Source organism: Odocoileus virginianus, chromosome 18 (genome assembly GCF_023699985.2).
Source record: "Odocoileus virginianus isolate 20LAN1187 ecotype Illinois chromosome 18, Ovbor_1.2, whole genome shotgun sequence".
In the NCBI taxonomy this organism is placed as follows: Eukaryota; Metazoa; Chordata; class Mammalia; order Artiodactyla; family Cervidae; genus Odocoileus; species Odocoileus virginianus.
This window is the reverse complement of record NC_069691.1, coordinates 33,429,386-33,452,567: the sequence shown is the minus strand read 5'-3', so window position 1 is coordinate 33,452,567 and position 23,182 is coordinate 33,429,386. Positions and strand designations below refer to the sequence as shown.

General features: G+C 34.1%; 1 protein-coding gene across 1 annotated transcript in view; it reads right to left on the bottom strand.

The window, feature by feature from the left end:
* The window catches only part of CNTLN (centlein), a 316,478-nt gene that overhangs the window by 159,987 nt on the left and 133,309 nt on the right, over positions 1-23,182 (bottom strand). Inside the window, exon 8 of the mRNA XM_070480550.1 lies at positions 21,572-21,766. Coding sequence (XP_070336651.1) covers positions 21,572-21,766 — 195 coding nt within the window. The remainder of the gene's footprint in view (positions 1-21,571; positions 21,767-23,182) is intronic.

Genomic DNA, 23,182 nt, shown 5'->3' with positions numbered 1-23,182 from the left:
ACATATCTAATAAAGGGATGTAAGACCTTAATGGGACTTCCTAGGTCGTCCAGTGGCTAAGAATCCACCTGCCAATGCAGGGGACACAAATGCGATCCCTGGTCCAGGAAGATCCCACAAGTTGCAGAACAACTGAGCCCCTGCTCCACAACTATGGAGCCTGCACCCTGGAGCCCATGAGTCACAGCTACTGAGCCTACATGCCTAGAGCCTGTGCTCCACAGTATGAGATGCCATCACAATGAGAAGGCATCACACTACAACGAGGAGTAGCCCCTGCACACCACAACGAGCAATAAAGACCCAGCGCAGTCTATAAAGCTACAATGATGAATACAATGCTGTTCTTTCAGAGATTAAAAAAAAAAATCACCCAACGCAAATTTGTTGTTCAGTCGCTAAGCTGTGTGCAACTCTCTGTGATCCCAAGGACTGCAGCACGTCCGGCTCCCCTATCCTTCACTATCACCTGGAGTTTGCTCCAGTTCAAGTCCATTGAGTTGGTTATGCTATCTAAACATCTCACCTTCTGTCACACCCCTTCTCCTTTTGCCTTCAATCTTTCCCAGCATCAGGGTCTTTTCCAATGAGTTGGCTCTTTGCATCAGGTTGCCAAAGTATTGGAGCTTCAGCTTCAGCATCAGTCCTTCCAAAGAATATTCAGAACTGATTTCCTTTAGGACTGATTTGTGTGATCTCCTTGCTGTTCAAGAGACTCTCAAGAGTCTTCTAGCTCCACAATTTGAAAGCATCAATTCTTCGGTGCTCAACTTTCTTTATAGTCCAACTCTCACATCCATACATGACTACTGGAAAAGTCCATAGCTTTGACCATATGTACCTTTGTCGACAAAGTGATGTCTCTGCTTCTTAATACATTGTCTAGGTTTGTCATAGCTTTCCTTCCAAGAAGCAAGCAACTTTTAACTTCATGGCTGCAATCACCTTCCACAGAGATTCTGGATCCCAAGAAAATAAATTCTGTCATTGCTTTCACTCTTCCCCTTCTATTTCCCAGGAAGTGATGGGACTGGATGCTATGATTTCAGTTTTTTGAATGTAGAGTTTCAAGCCAGCTTTTTCACTCTTCTCTTTTGCCCCCATGAAGAGTCTCTTTAGCTCCTCTTCATTTTCTGCCGTTAGAGTGGTATCATCTGTATGCCTGAGGTTGTTGATCTTTCTCCCAGCAGTCTTGGTTTCAGCCTGTGATACAGCCAGCCTGGCATTTCGCACAGTGTACTCTGCATACAAGTGAAACAAGCAGGGTGCCAATATACAGCCTTGTCATACTCCTCTCTCAGTTTTTAACCAGTCAGTTTTTCCATGTACGGTTCTAACTGCTGACCCACTTAAATATGAGCCCATATATACATGCAATGATTGATTTTATGTAATACAGATGCATATAATAACAAAAGATTAGTATCCAAAATAATTTCAAAAAAGAGATAAATATTCTAATAGAAAAAATGGCAAAGAACACAAACAAGTATTTCACATAATGTAAATATAGGAAGCTCGAGCTCATTAGAAATCAAAGAAATACAAAATGAAATCAAATGAGATATGTTACTTTTTTTTAAGAATCTAAGCAAGAAATCTGTAACTAAGACAGCCATTCTGGCAAATAATTTGGCATTTTCTTGTAAGCTTGAATATTTACATTTCATGATTGGTGACTTCACCCTTAGCAATACATCCTAGAGAAAGTTTTGCATATGTGTGTCAGGAGACATGTACTACAAAGTTCATAGAAGCAGTGTGTAAACATTCCTATAGTTAAAAAAAAATTTAATGTTCATTGACAAAAAGTGTGGATAAATAAATTGTAGTTTACTCATACAACAGACTGTTGCATAAAAAAGGAAAAAAAATTATTGCTACACTCAAGAACAGTGAGTTATGTTACAAAAATAAAATTCAAAGAAAAAAACCAAATCTCTGAGGCTTAACATTTTTTTGTTTCTTATTTACATTTAAGAGTTCAGTGCGAGTATTACTTGGATTTTCATTTTCCAAGCAGTGATTTTTGTCTCCTTTTGTCTTTTTGATCCACTAGCTTTTTACTTGTCTCCCAAAGTTGTCTTGAAATTAGCTCTACTCCAGCCAACAAGAAGGGGGAAAGGTTCAAGAGAATCACATTTAGGAAGTTTTTATGTATAAGACTTAGAAGTGGTACATATCATTTCTGTTGGCATGTCTTATTTGGTCACATGGTATCTAATTGCAAAAATGATTTGGAAATATATGCCCTGAAATATTGGGAGATATGTGTCCATTTCCAAAAAGAGGAAATGAGATTGGAGATCAACCAACAATCTCAGCTATCAGTTATAATTCTTGCAAGTATGTTTATAACTTTTCACTTCTGTGGTATCTTTTGAATAATGAAGTTACTCATTTTAATATCATTGAATTTCTCAATAGTTTCAACTTTGGTGCTTATGGTATCTTTTTAAATAAATCCTACATTATCTTCAACTCATGAAGATATTTTTCTATATTTTCATCTAAAAGTCTTATAGCTTTGACTTTTACATATGAGTCTTTAAGTTCATAGCAGAGTGTGTAAACATTCCTATAGTTAAAAAAAAATTTAACGTTCATTGACAAAAAGTGTGGATAAATAAATTATAGTTTATTCATACAACAGACTTGCATTAAAAAGGAAAAAAAATTATTGCTACACTCAAGAACAGTGAGTTATGTTACAAAAATAAAATTCAAAGAAAAAAATCCAGTTGAAAAGCATGATACACCTAGACTATGATATGGCTAAAATTTAAATAAAAGCTGCAGAAATAATATATGATTTATAACCATTTATATTATTTAACAAAACATAGTTTCAACAGGCAGGGATTAATCACACAAGTCCAAGAAAAGAAGTTAGATGGGATCAGAGAGTAGCATATAGGCAGCATCAAGGGTGTTGGTGATAGCTACTGGTGGGTACACAGACATTACCTTTATTCTTTGGTAGATTTCAAATATTTAGTAATAAATTTTTTTTTTAAAGAAAGTGAAAACATAAGGTAAAACAACACACAAAAAGACAATTCTCTATCACCTAGGAAAAGAAGGAACAGAGTATTTGTGAAAAGAAATAAAAATTAACAAGCCTCTGGTTAAAATTCACAATCTTATGTTCTGCTGTTAGCCACATGGTGTGTATCTCATTCACAGATAAACAGAGTAGTTTTAAGGCTTAGGTTTCTTTTCTGTCCTCTACTGCAATATATTCCTCCAAGGCAAGAAACAGTACTTCTGTATGGAAAAGATAAACAATCACTCTGAGATAAGAATAGGCAGTCATTCCATATTCAGCTAGTTTTAAGAGCAGGGTGCTAAGAAATCAAAGGTCACAGGTTTCAATCCCATATGAACCAATTAGCTTTGTCCTTTTCTCTGGCAAAGACTGTCAGTTGGCTCACCAATAATTCAGATTATAAGTGAGATCAGGAAAAAGAGAAGATAAATCACCACCAATACAGAAAAAATATCCTGAAACATAAAAAGTGTTTTTAAAAGATGTAACATTGAACTGCTCTAAATGTCCATCATGCATTGCCTCCTATAATCTTCATAAAACTGCTATGAGGTAGGTACTATTTAAAATGTCATTCTTCAAATGGTAAAACTAAGACTTAGAAAAGTTAAATAAACTGTTCAGCATAACATAGATAAGGGACCTAGATTTCAGAATTCAGGTTGCTACTTACTATTGTGTAAATGTGTGTATGCTTAGTCGCTCAGTCAACTTTTCACAACCCCAAGGACTGACTGTAGTCCAGGCACCTCTGTCCATGGGATTTTCCAGGTAAGAATACTGGAGTTGGTTGCCATTTCCTCCTCCAGCAGGTCTTTCCAATCCAGGAATTGAACCTACATCTCCTGCGATCTTCTGCATTCGCAGGTGGAGTCTTTACACTGAATTACCCAGGAAGTCCCCTAAAATCACGCACTGAAAAGTACTACTAAAACCATTTGAAAAAAATTAAGGATACAAAAAATGGGAAAATTTAAATACTACTTTTTTTTTCTCAACTGTATAATCCACTTAACCATTTAGTCTTTTCTTGATCAAAGGGTAATCCCTGGACCAGCTACAACAGGACTATCTTAGAATGTAAAAGACCCCAGTCCAGACCTAATATATCAGAAACTATTTTACAACAACACTCCGACCCCTCCAAATCCAAGTTTTTCTACCACTTACCTAGACTATTCTCAATATCCAAGATACACCACAACTTTGTCCCCTCTGGCAGACACTATGCTAATTCACTTCCAACAAGAAGTTAGAACCTCTTAAATTTCAAACTGACATATTCCATTTTTCTAAAAAGTCTGGCATTCCTCCTCCTCTCCATACACATGCTCCCTTATAAAACTTGTTTTTACAAAGCTTATGCTTTGTTCATGTTTCCATAATAACACATTTTATAGTAATTATTTTCCTGTCTGCATACTCATTAATGAGATTCATAAACACAGACTGCCTTATTCATCTTTGTATCCCTTCATACTAAATCTAGTACCGAGAATCCAGGAGGAGTTTAATAATTTTTAACTATATAATTGAATACTAAATGAATGAATAGATGGGAGGATGGATGGATGGATGGATACAGAGGTGAGTCTAGATGGACTAAATCCTGAAGAAGAGTTACAGTACTGACATGAGAAAGGGTATGTTGCTAATTGAGAGACATTCTGAGTCATCTGTTTCTCTCCATTCCTATTTCTCTACTTCAAGGCTCCCACTTCTCTATATATACCTTCAGGGTCCTCTTCCTTCCTGCTAGGAGAAATGCTAGAGTGTTCCTTTTTGCCTCAGAAACTGGCAAAACTATTAGCTCAGATGATTAGACCTGAAAATCTTGAATTCATTTTTAATTCTTTCCTCCTTCTTAGTTCATATCTAAGCCATCTTCAATTCTTACAGGTTCTACCTCTGAATTATTTCCAAAATCAAACTATATCTCACAACCTGTTCTAAGTACTCACTGAGTTTCACCTGGACTATTACAACTGACTCTTAAACTTGTCTCCCTGCTCCAAGTTTTGCTTTCCAATAGTCTCTTTTCTGCATTGCAGTCAGGGTGATCCCTTTAAAACATAAACTTAAGACTAACTACCCACCTGATTAAAACACTCCAATAGGTTCTATGTTGCTCTTCTACCTAAAACACACCACCTCACTCAGAGTAAAACCCATGTGCTTATGTAGGCCAAACAAGACTACAGAACACCTGATCCCCCCTCCGAGGTCACTTCTATCATCCACTTCCCTGAAGCTCTCTTGGATCTAGCCACAATGGATGGCCTCCCTGCTAGGCAAACTCCTGCTTCATGAGATTGGCATCTATTGATCCCTCCACTTAGAATGCTCTTCCTTCATATATCTAAATAATTCACTCCTTCTAGTTATATTCTCAGGAGTCACCTGACGAGCATAGCTTTTTCTTTAGTTCAGTTCAGTCGCTAGTCATGTCTGACTCTTTGTGACCCCATGAACTGCAGGATGCCAGGCCTCCCTGTCCATCACCAACTCCCAGAGTTTACTCAAACTCATGTCCATTGAATCGGTGATGCCATCCAACCATCTCATCCTCTGTCATCCCCTTCTTCTCTTGCCTTCAATCTTTCCCAGCATCAGGGTCTTTTCAAATGAGTCACCTCTTCGCATCAGGCAGCCAAAGTAGTGGAGCTTCAGCTTCAGCATCAGTCCTTCTAATGAACACCCAGGACTGATCTCCTTTAGGATGGACTGGTTGGATCTCCTTGCAGGCCAAGGGACTCTCAAGAGTCTTCTCCAACACCACAGTTCAAAAGCATCTATTCTTCAGCACTCAGCTTTCTTTATAGTCCAACTCTCACATCCATACATGACTACCAGAAAAACCATAGCCTTGACTAGACAGACCTTTGTTGGCAAAGTAATGTCTCTGCTCTTTAATATGCTGTCTAGGTTGGTCATAACTTTTCTTCCAAGCTTTCTCTTACAATCATATATAAAAAAGCAACATCACTCTCAATCATGATGTGTTTCACACTGTATTATTTTTCTTCAGACCCATGTTAACATATGTGTATTTGTTTGATGGTGGTGACTCTCTGACCTGAATGTATGCTCCATGAGTGCAAACATCTTATTTTGTCCCCTAAAGTTTCCTTATCACCAAGAACTGTCAGTGCCCAACATATGGTAGGATATCAGTAAATATTTGTAAAGTAAGTTTAGATATATCAATTAATAGAGAGTTCTGATTGATAGTATGATTATTGCATTTGCAATAAAATTTAAAAGAAAATGTCCTTAATACATGAAAAATCAACTCTCATTTCAAAAATCTGATTTTTAAATATCTACACCGATCTTTCAAATAATGGAAGAGTCACTATTCTATAGTTCTGTAAAATGTATATATTTTAAGGTCATTTCATTAACTACATAAAAATTCTCATTCAGAGAAACATGTTGAACAATATCTAATATCCATCCACTTCTCTTTCAAACTCCAATTATATAAGGGAGAGAAAAATTATTTTGAACTTTTTCTTTCACTGTCTCAACCTGAATTTCTTCAAAGTTGAATACAAATACTATCTTGATCAATCCTGAAAACATTTATTTGACAACTGTATCCATATGTTATATGCCATTCTAACACCTAATATTTATGAAAAATATATAAATATGTTTTTTATATATACATATATATGCACAAGTTTAAGTATAATTAACAATATTGGTCTTAACTATCCCACTAATGAATATAATGATCAAACTTAAGAAAACAACCAACTGCACTTTGTAATTAAATCAAAGCAGATTTAGGAAAGTCTAGGTCAGCTTCTGAGAAATATCAACCAATATGAGAGACTAAAGGAACATATATACTCCCCATACATATAAACTACATCACATTACAATTCAAAATGCAACTTATTTAAATTTATATGTAAAATATTAATATTTATAGCAAAAGGACTAAATAAATCTCTTTGAAAAACCACTCTTATGAATAGTTATTATTTGTTATTTTTCTCTGTTAACAATCATAATTTCAAAGATAGGGTCCATACTCTAACCATTGCTTAGAATGAATCCATTCAAAACTATGCCAAAGAAAAAGGAAAAACATGTTTAACTAAACTTTAGGAGAAATATGGCTGAACTATATATAATACAAATCATAAGCTAAAATTTATGTATATAAACTTCATGGTTGAAATACTGTCATGTCCCTTGATATTAATACTCCAGCAAAGTAATCTTGTTAATAGTAGGAGTAACCTGTTACACAAAAACACATGTATTAAAAAGAAGTAACAGTTCTGGTGGTGTAAAAAAAGGTGACATAGGAGAACCTAGCTTCTCTGTCTCCCCTTGAAGATCAACTACTGAACAGCTCTCCATAAGCAAAAACAGCTCTGGGATGTCACTAGGGTACATTTAGTAAGTTTCAGCAACACAATGGAACAACAACAAAAAACGGAATAATTGCACAAGAAAAGAAAGAAAAGTTCATCTTGTCCACATCATTCCATATCCTATGTTGGCATCATTCAGCACCAAGAAGGAACTTCCAATCTGGAAAAATTTCCTCTCACCAGGAAAAGAACAGACACATGAACAACCAGCTTCAATAGCCTCTCGGGTCATTACACAAAGTCCAACTTCAGTTTCAACCTACCCAGACAAGCAAAGCTGAGACATATTGAGCCAGCTAGTAACAAGGAAGAAACACAGAGGCTACTTTTAACAAATAGGCATCAGAGGGATGGGTGGTTCACAGAGATCTGCTCTGCATACAACCTTAGCAGAGTTCACCACTGATGAAGCCAATGGCCACGATTCATCATGGATCCTTTCATCTCATTAGTCTTTGTCCCACAGGTTTCTGAGTTAGCTGATGATAGCAGCCACCCCATTTGCACCACCGTCCCAAACTCATGCTGAAGCCAGGAACCACATTGAAGTTATCCAAGGTATCTGCAGCTACACAAGTATAAGACACCAGTTGGATAAACCACACTTTGCCCACATCAGAACCTTGAGCACAACAACCATCTTGGGCTTTTCCCGCTGCATGAGTAAAAGTAGCCAGCCTAGGCCAATTAGTGCCATCTTCGCACTCCCTCTGCCCTATTCCAGGTCATTCACCAGTATCTCTCATTGAAAGAAGATTTAGGGACTCATATGGTGCACTAGCTTTGAGCTGCTGCCCATGGAATGCACCTCTCTATCGCTTAACTAGTGGCCAGCGAGGCTGGTATCCACGGGTTCAACAGGACTGCAGCAAACAAGAAACAGCTTTTTTTTTCCATCTCTTATTTTGAGATTTACTGAAGTATAACTGATTTACCAAAAAACTACACATGTATGTGATATATATGTGTATATATATGTCTCTCATTAACTTTGGATATAGGCATTCACCCCAATACCATCACCATAATCAAGTTAATAAACATATCTATCACCTTGAAAAATGTCCTTGTATTTCACATGTGTTTGCATATGTGTCTGTTTGTGTGTGGTAAGAACAAGGAACAGTTCTCAACTGGCTGTCCTTTGAGGGTTCAACACAAAGGGAGCAGAAAAAAATGCCATTCTATCAGTCCTTCCCTGAAAGAGGTATCTTTGCATAATGTGAAAGCTGCTGGTTGAGAGTCTGACTTTCAACCAGTGTGCATCTGGGTGCTGAGTGACATTCTCCCCTATGGAACATGGACAGATCTTGGCACACTCTCAACTACTGGGAGCTACTAAGAATGAAGAAGTGTGTTTGGACAATCACAAAAGTTTGAGAGATAGTCAAGCGCTAAGGTCAAGTGGAAGGATAAGTTTCATCTTCTACATGATTTCACCTCTGTCTAGAAGAGGTGGCTATTTTATCAAATGCATGGAGACTAACATAAAGAATCATAAAAAATGAAAAGAACAAGAAAACAAAAAAATGAGGTGTATGTTCCCAAAAAAAGGACAATATAAAACCCTAGAAACAGACTTTAGTGAAATGGAGATAAGTGATTTACCTGATAAAGATGTCAAAATAATGGCTGTAAAGATATTCAACAAAGAAAACAATGCATAAGCAAAGGAAAAATTTCAACAAAGAAATAAAAAATACAAGAACTTACCAAACACATCAGAGCTAAAGAATACAACTGAACTGAAAAATACAGTAGAGGGGGTCAGTGGGCAACTACATGAAGTAAAAGAAAGGATCAGCAAACTCAGAGACAGGAAAGCAGAGGGGCAGAAGGAGAAAAAGGAATGAGAAAGAGTAAGCATAGCTTAAGGAACTTAAGAGACACCACTGAGTGGAACAGCACTCACACTACAGGAACCCCAGAAAGAGAAAAGAGGGGGGAAGGGAAGAAAGATTATTTTAAGACATAATGACTAAAAAATTTCCTAACTTGGGGAAGGAAACAGACATCCAAATTCACTTCAAATTTAAAGATACACATGGACTGAATGTGAAGGGATAGAAAAAGATAATTCCATGCAAATGGAAACAAAAATGTATAGGAGGAGCTATACTTTATATTAGACAAAATAGACTTGAAGCCAAAGCCTGGAAAAAGAGAAAAGGAAGGTCATCATACAATAATAAAGGGGTCAATCCAACACAAAGATATAACATTTATTAGTATTTATACACCCAACATAGAAGGACCTAAATATGCAAGGGAAATAATGACAGATTCGAAGGGAGAAATAGACACTAACAAAACAATAGTATGAGATTCAATATCCTACTTTCAACAATGAATATATCATCCAAACACAAAGTCAAAGGGAAACACTGAACTTAAATGATACATTAGACCAAAGGAACCTTATACATATGTACAGAAGGTTCCAGCCAAAAGCATAAGAAAACATATTTTTCTTAAGGACATGTGTAATATTCTCCAGGATAGATTCTATGTTAGGCTATAAAACAAGTCTTGATGAATTTTATAAGACTGAAATAATATCAAGCATCCTTTTCAATTGTAATGGTGTAAAACAAGAAATTCTAAACAAAAAACTGGAAAATTAAAAAACATGTGGAGATTAAACATGATACTGAGCAGCCAATGATTAAAAAAGAAATCAAAATAAAAATTTTAAAATATCTTGAGAGAAACACAAAAGGAAAGACAGTATACAAAAATGTATGGGATGCAGCAAAAGCAATCTTAAGGAAGTTCATAATGATAAACACCTATATTAAGAAAAAACAGCTCTAAAGAACATTCTAACTTTATATCTCAAAGAACAGAAAAAAAGAACAACCTAAGCCCAAAGTTAGTGGAATGAAAAAAGAAAGATCAAAACAGAAACAAATGAAATAGAGATCAAAAGGACAACTAAGAAGATCAATGAAACAAAGAGCTGTTTCTTAAAAAACATAAACCAGTTCATAAAACTTTGCTAGACTTAACAAGAAAAAAAGAGAACTCAAATAAGAAAATTAGGAGTGAAAGACAAGATGTTATAACTGACACCACAGAATACAAAGGATCATGAGAGACTACTTTGAACAATTTATACACCAAAGAAAAAAAGGATAACTCAGAAGGAACAGATAAATTCCTAGAAATATACAACTCTCCATGACTGAATTATGAAGAAATGGAACCTAAGAAAAACTTACAGAAATAGAGAACTGATACGTAGTTGCCAGAGACTGGTGGCAGGGGCCAGGGATAAAGTGTGAGGTGATTAAAAATTACAAACTTCCAATTCTAAGATAAATAAGTAATAAGGATACAACATACAGCATGGTGACCATAGTTAACAACATCCTATGTTTGTAAGTTGCTTAACAGAGACTTTTTTTTTTTTTAACATCAAAAACATTTTGTATTGCGGTAGAGTCAATTAACAATGTTGTTGTATCAGGTGAATGGTTTTCATCAAAAAAAATAAATTGTAACTGAGTGAGGTCACAGACATTAACTAAACTTACTGTGGCAAACATTTTGACATGAAATCAGTATGTTGTACACTTTGAACAAATACAATGTGACGTTATTTACATCTCAACGTGGAAAGGAAATTAAAATAAATAAAATCAGACAAAATAGACTTTAGACAAAAATTATCACTATAGATAAAGATGACATTTTAAAATAATATAATAAGATATTCTAATATATGAAGATATAAGATATTCCAATATATTCTAAATATAAGAAGAGATTCCACTTATAAATATATAAGCACTTAAAAGCAGAGCCCCAAAATGTGTCAAGCAAAAATGAACAGAACTGAAGAAAGAAAGAGACAAATAATGAAGGGTAGAACAAGTAGAAGATAAGCAAGAAAATGCAAGACTTAGATGGACAAATACACCATGTTCATGGATTGGAAGAATCAATACTGTCAAAATGGCTATACTACCCAAAGCAATCTATAGATTCAATGCAATCCCTATCAAACTACCAATGGTATTTTTCACAGAACTAGAACAAATAATTTCACAATTTGTATGGAAATACAAGAAACCTCGAATAGCCAAAGTAACCTTGAGAAAGAAGAATGGAACTGGAGCAATCAACCTGCCTGACTTCAGACTCTACTACAAGCCACAGTCATCAAGACAGTATGGTACTGGCACAAAGACAGAAATATAGATCAACGGAACAGAATAGAAAGGCCAGAGATAAATCCACGAACCTATGGACACCTTATCTTCGACAAAGGAGGCAAGGATATACAATGGAAAAAAGACAACCTCTTTAACAAGTGGTGCTGGGAAAACTGGTCAATCACTTGTAAAAGAATGAAACTAGAACACTTTCTAACACCATACACAAAAATAAACTCAAAATGGATTAAAGATCTAAATGTAAGAACAGAAACTATAAAACTCCTAGAGGAGAACATAGGCAAAACACTCTCCGACATAAATCACAGCAGGATCCTCTATGACCCACATCCCAGAATATTAGAAACAAAAGCAAAAATAAACAAATGGGACCTAATGAAACTTAAAAGCTTTTGCACAACAAAGGAAACTATAAGCAAGGTGAAAAGACAGCCCTCAGATTGGGAGAAAATAATAGCAAACGAAGCAACAGACAAAGGATCAATCTCAAAAATATACAAGCAACTCCTCCAGCTCAACTCCAGAAAAATAAATGACCCAATCAAAAAATGGGCCAAAGAACTCAACAGACATTTCTCCAAGGAAGACATACAGATGGCTAACAAACACATGAAAAGATGCTCAACATCACTCATTATCAGAGAAATGCAAATCAAAACCACAATGAGGTACCATTACACACCAGTCAGGATGGCTGCTATCCAAAAGTCTACAAGCAATAAATGCTGGAGAGGGTGTGGAGAAAAGGGAACCCTCTTACACTGTTGGTGGGAATGCAAACTAGTACAGCTGCTATGGAAAACAGTGTGGAGATTTCTTAAAAAACTGGAAATAGAACTGCCATATGACCCAGCAGTCCCACTTCTGGGCATACACACTGAGGAAACCAGATCTGAAAGAGACACGTGCACCACAGCACTGTTTATAATAGCCAGGACATGGAAACAACCTAGATGCCCATCAGCAGACGAATGGATAAGGAAGCTGTGGTACATTATACACCATGGAATATTACTCAGCCGTTAAAAAGAATTCATTTGAATCAGTTGTAATGAGATGGATGAAACTGAAGCCCATTATACAGAGTGAAGTAAGCCAGAAAGATAAAGACCATTACAGTATATTAACACATATATATGGAATTTAGAAAGATGGTAACGATAACCCTACATGCAAAACAGAAAAAGAGCCACAGATGTATAGAACAGACTTTTGGACTCTGTGGGAGAAGGCAAAGGTGGGATGTTTCAAGAGAACAGCATCAAAACATGTATATTATCTAGGGTGAAACAGATCACCAGCCCAGGTTAGATGCATGAGACAAGTGCTCGGACCTGGTGCACTGGGAAGACCCAGAGGGATCGGGTGGAGGGGGAGGTGGGAGGGGGGATCGGGATAGGGAATACATGTAAATCCATGGCTGATTTATGTCAGTGTATGACAAAAACCACTACAATATTGTAAAGTAATTAGCCTCCAACTAATAAAAATAAATGAAAAATAAATAAATAAATAAATAAATAAAAAGAAAATGCAAGACTTGAAAAACACTGCAAGTCAAATAGATCTCACAGACAATCAGGACACTTCGTCCAACAAAAATAGGATATACATTCTATTCAAGAATTTAATAGATGAATACAACATCAGACTACCCATAACAGAGGAGAGAATGAATGAACTGAAGAAAGTTCAAGGTTGATGTAAAGAGAAAAAAAAAACCTTTGAAGATGTTAAAGAGTCATTAAAGATACAGAGCACATGATGAAATGGTCTAACATGAAACTGAAATCTCACAAGAACTGGAAAGAAAGAATATGTAGAAGTCACATTTGAAGAGATATTTAGCAAGAATTTTCCAAGAATTAAAAAAACCCTATAAAGGAAAAAAAAAAACTTTATAAACTTGAAAGCACAAAAAAATCAAAAACATCAGCACACATATTAAAACCACCAAAAACCAAAAATAGAGAAAACATGAAAAGGTAATCAGAGAATTGGAGTAGGAAATGGCAACCCACTCCAGCATTCTCGCCTGGGAAATCCCATGGACATAGAGGAGCCTGGTGGGCTATAGTCCATGGAGTAACAGAAGAGTCAAACACAACTTAGCAACTAAACAGCAACAACATTCAGAGAATGGATACATTACTTGCAAAGGAGAGAGAGCTGCCTTTTCAACTCAAAATACGGAAGGAAGAAGACAAGGAGTATCAACTTCAAAACAAAGAAAAAAAATTCTACAGTTCTCAATCAGTCAGTTCAGTCATCCAGTCATGTCCCACTCTTTGCGACCCCAAGAATCGCAGCACACCAGGCCTCCCTGTCCATCACCAACTCCTGGAGTTTACTCAAACTCATGCCCATCAAGTCAGTGATGCCATCCAGCCATCTCATCCTCTGTCGTCCCCTTCTCCTCCTGCCCCCAATCCCTCCCAGCTGAAAATACAAGTCAGAAATGAAGGCAAAAAGGCATTCTCTAATAAATATAAAATGAGGGAATTCACTATCATCATATTGTCACTTAAAAAAAAAAAAGTAACTTAAAAAATGCTTAAGGCAAAAGATCCTAGGGGGAAACACAGAATTGTAAAAAAGAATGAAGAGCTTCCAAAGGGATAAAAATTCTCAGTGAATACTGATTTTTTTAATAATAATGTCTTGTAGAATAAGAATATATGTAGGATTAAAATATAAGATAACAACAGCAAAAATAGGAGAGACAAAGGAGTCAGAATGTATTAAGTTCCTTGCATTTTGTGAAAAATTAAATACACCCTTCAGTAAGTTAAGTAAGTTAGTTAAAATACACTCTAAAAAGTGAGTGACTGGGAAGTTCCATTTACAGTAACAGCTGAGTAGATTTCTATCAGCTTAAATCTCCTGCATAAAACTATTTCAACTCCGAGCAGAATATAACAACAACTACCTGAAGGTAACAGAGAATGATCAAATACAGGAAGAATCTGGACAAGAACTGATACTGGGAAAATAGAATATTCTGAGTAAGTTTCCCATTTTTGTGAATTTTTATCCAAGAGAGGCTCATACCAGACATGATGTGGGGAGGCTAAAATTTCAATACTAACTTTCAGTTTTACTGCCGTGAAGAAGTTCAGGACAAAGTTTGAGTCTACCACTGTAGCTAGAAAGAAGGGAAATTATAGAAGGATGACAGTCAAAACTATGACTGATACCTGAGGTATTGACACATGGCAAAGACTCTAAGCAATCCAGATAAGATTAAAAGAATTTAAAAGCAATTTAACTGTTTCCATCTGAAGGAAATCAGGGCTTGGCACTTAACTTATTTAAATTCTGAGAGACAGAGAGGAAGGGAGGCAGCTGGAGGGAAGAAATTTCAGAACTTATGAGTACTGTAACATGTCAGAAAGCAGAGTTTCTATAAAATATGTTACTATATATATTAAATAATCCAAAATTGTTAGACACACACAAAACATTAATATATGACTTGTATTTAAAGCAAAGGAAAATTACCAAGTAATTAAATCCAAGAAGACCCAAAAGATATGATGAAAAATATAATGATTTTAAAGAATCTACTTTAACTATTATAATAGGGACCAAAAGAAAAAAAAGTGAGCTTGTAAGATTAAATAGGAAAACTTCACAGACACATATATAATATAGTAATGAATCAAATGAAAATTCTAGAACTGAAATGTACAATATTTATAGAATAATTCACAGAAAAGACCTATAGAAAAATTGGAGATAACAGAAATGTAGTTAACTTGAATAAAAATTAATATAAATTAATTAAAGAACAGAGATTGGAAGATTTTAAAAAATGAAGAGAGACTCATCAGTCTTTGGGGTAATGTTAAAAAGTCTTACATAAGTAAAATGGGAATATTCAGAAGGAAAAGAGAGAGGCCATAAAAATGTTTGAGAAAATAATGTCAAAAATTTCCCCAGTTCAGTAAAAAAAAAAAAGTATTATTTACAGAAATCAAGAAGTTCATCAAATTGCAAGAAGGATGACCACAATGAAAATCATACTTGGGAACATCAGAGTTAAAATGCTTAATACCAAAGGTTAAATATTGAGGGGAAAAAAATCCAGACAAAACTGACACATAACATTTAACTGTTGGTAACAAGGGAAGAAATTCCCAGTTTCATTGTCAGAAACACTGGAGTCCAGAATACAGAAAAGTTACATTTTAAAACTACTTTTAAAAATATATATAAACAGTCAATTAACCCAGAAAAATAGGAAGGAAATAGGAACAGAGGAACCAACAAACAGGACAAATGGGATACAAATGGCAGATGGTACACCGAAACATTCACCATATAAATCATCATATGAAACTTCAATGCATTAACACTGCGATGAACAGGAAATTGCTAGAATGAATAGAAACAGGATCTAACTATGTAAACTTTAAATATTAAGACACCTATGGATGGAAATTTACAGAATGGGAAAAGGTATAAAGTGAAAGTGAAATGGCTCAGTCCTGTCTGACTCTGTGACCCCATGGACTGCAGACTCTGTCCACGGGAAAAGGTATACTACCATGGAAAATGTAACCATTAAAGAGACTGATTGATTAAATTAACACCATAAAATTTGATTTCAAGTCAACAGAGTATTATTATAGTTAAAAGTAACATTTTAAAATAGCAAAGGGCTTAATTAATTAGAAAGACATGACAATTGTAAATACGTATGCCCCTAGTAAAACAGCTTCAAAATACATGAAGCAAATGTTGACAAAATTAAAGAGAAAAATAATCATACTGTAAGATTTTCTCTCAGCAACTGACAGAAAAGCTGATTTAAAACCTAAGGATAAAAATCACTAAGTACATAAGATCTGAACACTACCAACCACAATGACATAATTATTACTGATATTTAAGGGAAACTCAAGCCAGTAGCTGCAAATCACATATTATTTTCAGGTATCAACAGTATGTTCATCAAAACTATATGCTGGAACATACAACAATTCTCAATAAATTTCCAAATACAATAATACTATAGAGTACTATCTCTGACCATAATAGAAGTATATTTGAAGTGAATAAAAATAAGATATACAAGGAGAAAAACACATTATTTCAAAAGTAAAAAATATATCTCCTAATAACTAAAGGGGCAAAAAGAAAATCATAAGGGAAACTAGAAACATTTCACTGAACATTTGCTTGTAAAACTGACAAGCTAATACTAAGAGCAAGGATATACAGAGCATTCTTTAAAAAGAACAAAGTAACTTACACTACATTTCATGAGGTAAAGAGACATATATTTGTGGGTATTTTCTGGACTCTGTTCTATCAATTATTTTGTCAATCTTCATGTGAACACCACACCCACCATCTTGATTTTTTAGCTTGATAAATATGTCTCAAAATTGGATAGTATAAGTCCAACTTTATTTTTTATTATACTTGATTTTGTTCTTTTAGTTCCTTTGCATTTCCTTATAAATTCTATTCTTGGGTTGTACTTATCTAGAAAATACAGCCTTCTGGAATTTTTATTGTGATTACATAATAGATCAATTTGGGGGAGAACTGATAGCTGTCCACTTATATATGTCTTATAATTTCACTCTGGTATTTTTATACTTATCACTGTACAGGTCTGGGGCACATTTTGTCAAATTCATCCTTAATTATTACACAGGCTTTGATGTTATTATAAACGGTCTTCTTAAATTTCAATTTCTAATTATATGTCTCTAATATTTAGATATATAACTGAGTTTTGTAAACTGATGTTATATCTTGGAACACTGCTAAATTTACTTACTATTTCTAGGAGCTTCATCATAGACTCAGTAGGCTTTCTATACGGATGCTCAGGTTCTGTGAATAAAAAGAGTTTTACTTCCTTATTTCTAATTAGTATGATTTTATTTGTTTCTTGCCTTATTGTACTAGTTAGAATCTCCAGTGTAATGCTGAATACAATTGATTTGTTCCTTATGTAAGAAGGAAAGCATTCAGTATTTAGTACGAAAGAAATAGTCTTATACAAACTCTTCTAGTAAAGTGAAAAAGAGAACACTTTGTAATTCACATTAGGACACCAGCATCACCTTAATATCAAAATCTAACATGAAACATTCAAGAAAGGAAAAGCCCAATATCCCTCATAAATACAAATGCAAGAATCCTAACAAAAATATTAGCAAATTGAATCCGGCAATATGAAAATAATAAAATATTACAATGAAGTTGGGTTTATTTCAAAAGCACAAAACTGAATTAATAATTGAAAAACAATAAATGTAATTAACCACCTAACAGAATACATAAGAAAAGCCTTAGCATCACTGTAAAGATGCACTGTAACACATGTATTCTATCGTTCACTGCAGCACTATTTACTGCAGCTAGAACATGAAAGCAACCTAGACGTCCATCGACAGATGAGTGGATAAAGAAGCTGTGGTACATATACACAATGGGATATTACTCAGCCATAAAAAGGAACGCATTTGAGTCAGTTCTAATGAGGTGGATGAACCTAGAACCTATTATAGAGTAAAGTGAGTCAAAGAGAAAGATAAATACTGTACTCTAACACATATATATGCAGTCTAGAAAAATGGTACTGATGAATTTATTTATAGGGCAACAATGGAGAAACAGACATAGAGAATAGACTTACGGACATGGGGAGAGGGGAGGAGAGGGTGAGATGTATAGAAAGAGTAACATGGAAACTTATACCATATGTAAAATAGATAGCCAACAGGAATTTGCTGTGTGGCTCAGGAAACTCAAAAAGGGGCTCTGTATCAACCTAGAGGGGTGGGGTGGGGAGGGAGATGGGAGGGAGGTTCAAAAGGAGGGGATAATATATACCTATGGCTGATTCATGTTGAGGTTTGACAGAAAACAGCAAAATTCTGTAAAGCAATTATCCTTCAATAAAAAATAATTTTTAAAAAAAGATGCACTCTATACAATCAATACCTGTTTATGAAAAGCTTCCATCAAACCATGAAAGACAGGAACTTCCTAATGTGATGAAGGATATTTACAAAAAACCCACAGCATATAGAGTGTTTAAAGGTGAAATACTATTAAGTTTCAAAAATAAGCAAAACTAGATCAACGATGATAGCAGTGAAAACAGTGGTTATGTTGTAGGGGTTGCTACTTATTATGAACATTATGGAGGTTTATTGAATATTGGTAATATTCTATTTCTTGATCTGAATAGTATTATGTGTATTGTGTTCAATTTGTGAAATGTCATTGAGTTATACACTTAAGGTTTGTACTTTACTATTTGCATATTACCCTTAAATAAAACTGTTTACAAAAAATCTCAACAGTGTTTTCACGAAACTATAAATTAACCTTAAAGATACATTTAAATGCTAAGTGCCAACATGGCCAAGACACTTGAAAGAATAGTAAGAAATTAGATCTATCAAATATAAAGACTTACTATGAAGTTATGCTAATTAAGATGATGTAGCATTGTCTAAGAATACAGAGAAAACAGTCTAGAAAGAAAGTCTAAATAAAATAAAATATTCAATGAAAGTAAATAAAATATAGGATATATGATAGAGGTAGCCCAACACTACACAGGAAAAAAGGGGATCATCCAGTGGGTTGATCCACTATTACTTGGGGAAAAATAAGTAAATAAAATGCATCCTTACCTTAAACTATACATGAAACACAATTCCAAATGATTTATAAATTAAATGACATAAGCAAAGCTTTAAAACTTTTTGAAGAAAACATAGATACAAATATTTCCGTATTTGGAGTAGGAAAGGATTTCTTAAATGAGCACTAACAATAAAATATTACTTTTTCTAAATTAAAATTAAGAATTTCTGTTCATGTATGACATGTTAAAGAAAATGAAAAGACAAGGTACACACTAAGAGAAGATAGCTGCCACACATTTAACCTAGTGGAGACTAATATCAAAAACATTAAAAGAATATTTAAAAATCAGTAAGAAAAAAACCAATAGAAGAATGGATAAAGGACAGAAATAGACACTTTGCAGAAGAGGGCACTCACTTGGCTAGTAATCACAAAAATATGCTTTATCAGTGATAAATATATGATGATAAAAATAATATTATTTTATACTAATTCAGCAGCTGTCAACAAACTATTTCTGATAATACCAAGTGGTGAGGATGAAAATCAACCAAATACATTATTGGTACAAGTAAAATGGATGAAAAACACTTTGAAAAATAAGTGACCAGTATTTTGTGAAAGTAACATTTTCATACCCTAAACCTAGAATTTATATTCTGAGATATTTATTTCACAAAAATTCTGCATGTGTATGCTAAGAATCATGTACAAAAATGTCAACTGAAGCATTATTCATAATAGCAAAAAACTGGAAATAACCCTAATACTCATCTACAAACGAATGGCTAAGTAGTTATGATATAATCACAGAAAGTATTTTATAGAAGTAAAAATAAATGAACAGTTATACTAAACATCATAGATGAATCTTAATACAGTGATAAGTAAAAATTGCCAAAACCCAAGAAACAGCACAATTTAATACATTTTTATAAATGGCAAAACAGCCATATTCTACTTCCTCATAAAATTTTATGGAATAAAACTTTATAAAAAATAATCAAAATGATAAATAGTTCAGTAGTTACCTCTGGTGAGAGAATCAGGGTACCAGTAAAGCGTGAAGGATACAAGTAGATATAAGCTATCAGTAATTTCCTACCCTTGGATTAGTTGGTGGCACCAAGGGTAATAAAAAAAGTGACAATTAGATAAACTTAATAAATTAAAATAAATAAAGCTCATGTAACATAATACTGTGTCATGATACAAATTTTATGACTAATCAAATTCTGTGCACCTGATGTCCGAAAAATAAAATATAATACAATACAAATTTTAAAAACGGCTTGTTAGCTAGGCAAAATATGCTGGGTTGAAAAACTATTGTTAAAGGATCACCAATAAACTTTAAAGCTTCCAATTATATAATTGTGTTAATTTCATTTCTTTAAATTCTAAAATTAAAAGAAAGGCCGAGTGCATTAAATAAACTAACAAGAGTAAGATTTTTTAATAATACGTATTTAGAGCTGAAAGTTACCTTGAAAATTATCTGAAAGAGGTACTTCTGGATATTTTCTATATGACAAGCTCTGTGTTTGACATGCATTATCTCATTAATCCTCACAAAACTCTATGACAAAGCATTAATATCAATATTTTATCTGCAAAAAAACTTTGGCTAAAAGGGTTAAGAAATGCGTTCAAGTTCACAAAGCTCACAAGCAGAGCTACAATTTGATCCCAGGTTTATTTGAATCCTAAACCTGCTTATTTATCTGTACATTTGTACTACCTCACTTCATTGGACAGGAAATAGGTAGGAAAGTCAACTGATCTGCCCCAAATCATATATCAAGGTACTGACAGAATTGAGACTAAATGGTATTAACTCATTGGGAAGATCCTCTGGAGAAGGGAAAGGCTACCCACTCCAGTATTCTGGCATGCAGAATTCCATGGACTGTATAGTCTACGGGGTTGCAAAGAGTTGGACACAACTGAGCAACTTTCACAGTACTCACTCACTCACCACACACCAGGAATTATGGCAAGTACTTCTATGAGACCTCCGGATTTTTATTCCCTTACCTCACTGAATAAAAAGTATCAAGATGGGCATGACCTATTAATTTCCTTTTCATTATCATATATCAGCCAAATGCTTCAACCCAATAACTCTACCAGATACACCCTGTATTTCTACATGAATCCACACCGTATAAAATACTCATTTCTACAGTGTACGATAAAAGCACAATGTAAATCTGCCACGTATATCCTAATATATGCAAATTTATTTAACTTTTGTGTTTCAGTCAATTGTAGTAAATACTTTAATATGATATTAAACTGAAAAAACATTTTTAGAAAATGTCTCTCACCTGTCCTGAGCGGTCTGAATCACATTCTCGAGATAAAGGATAGAGTGCTTCTTGTGATTGCTGAAGCTTTTCTTTTAATTTAGCATTTTCTTGCTCTTTTTGAAATAGTTGATCCTGAAGAGTAACAACACTTTGTCGGAGCATAGCTTCACTTGATTTTGTGGTTTCAAAACAAATATGTAATTCATTGTAAAGCTGTTTTTAAAAAAAATCCAAATTTATAAATAATCAATAAATATATCTATATATATACAAACATATTCATACATGTCTATATACAACATACTCCTTGCCCTCAAGTTAATAGTCTAAGAAGAAAAGTAATGTATAAACAAATGGGAAACCAAATGATATACCCACATGCCAATATTAAACTCCAACTGATGTTAAAAAGACAGTATATTTTACTAGCCAGTTGTAATATAGGCATGTAAACATTTTAATCTAGCTATATTAATCTTCATGACAAAGAATGGAATTGAACTAAACCGTAACGATATCACAGAAACTGAATGAAAACAAGTCATTCTAAAGATAGAATAAATGCTAAAAAAAAAAAAATTATGTCCAGTGGTAGGAAGGAACAGAAAAGGAACATAAGTTATATTAGCCTAACTGGACTCAAAATATACATTTGAAAGAAAAAAAAATAAACTTTCACTAAGAGTTCATTAAAGTTGACTGATATATTCCCATTTAGTAAAACTAGCATCTACTGCTAAAGTAGAGGAGGAGCAGCAGAAGGAATAGTAGGAGACAAAGCCAGCCAATGAGACTGTAGATGGAATGCAAAGACTCTTGAATGCCAGATTAAGGAAGATGGATTTGTTCCTGTAGAAAACAGGAAATCACTGAAGACCTTGATCAGAGTGATAAAAATAGAATCAGTGTTCCAAAGTGATGACAGATAGTTTTAAAATTTTTTAATTCAAGGCAACATGAATTAAATAAATTTATATTGAGGGTTTCTTAAGACTGTGAGACAGTATAAGGTATATACCTGGTGGCATAGAGTCATACATGGTAAACAATGGTATTCTTCCAATACATACGAACTTACTTGGTGATGAAAATCCTAACTTATGATTGTGATTTAATGATATATAATTCAATTTGTAGTAGCTGATTCTAACTTTTTCAAAATCTGTGTGTGTGTATATATATATACACACACATATATACATATTTGTTGATGACACTGGGAATGTGACCCAAGAATTATATCTGCTTTAAAATTGAAAAATAGGGCTAATAGTGAGTCAATGAGGTTATAACAAAAGCAAAACCCCCAAAGACAGAATTTCAAAATTATGTTAATACAATAGGTTTTTAGGTTTGCTTATCCAGTTGAAGACAGGGAGAATCTTAGACTAGTTGGCCTTGCTTCATGTGAAGAAATTTAACTACAGAAAAGTTGGCAGAATATTTTGTTTATATGCAATAGTTTACTTTTTAAGTTTAAAAGAAAAATTTGTGAAATCTTTTTTTAAATGCTTTTCTTCAGATATATACTTTGTCATAAAAATAAGACCCTCTAAATCACTCCTCTAATATACAATTAGTTCAATCTACTTTTTATTTTCTGTAAAGATTATACTTCTATATCAATAA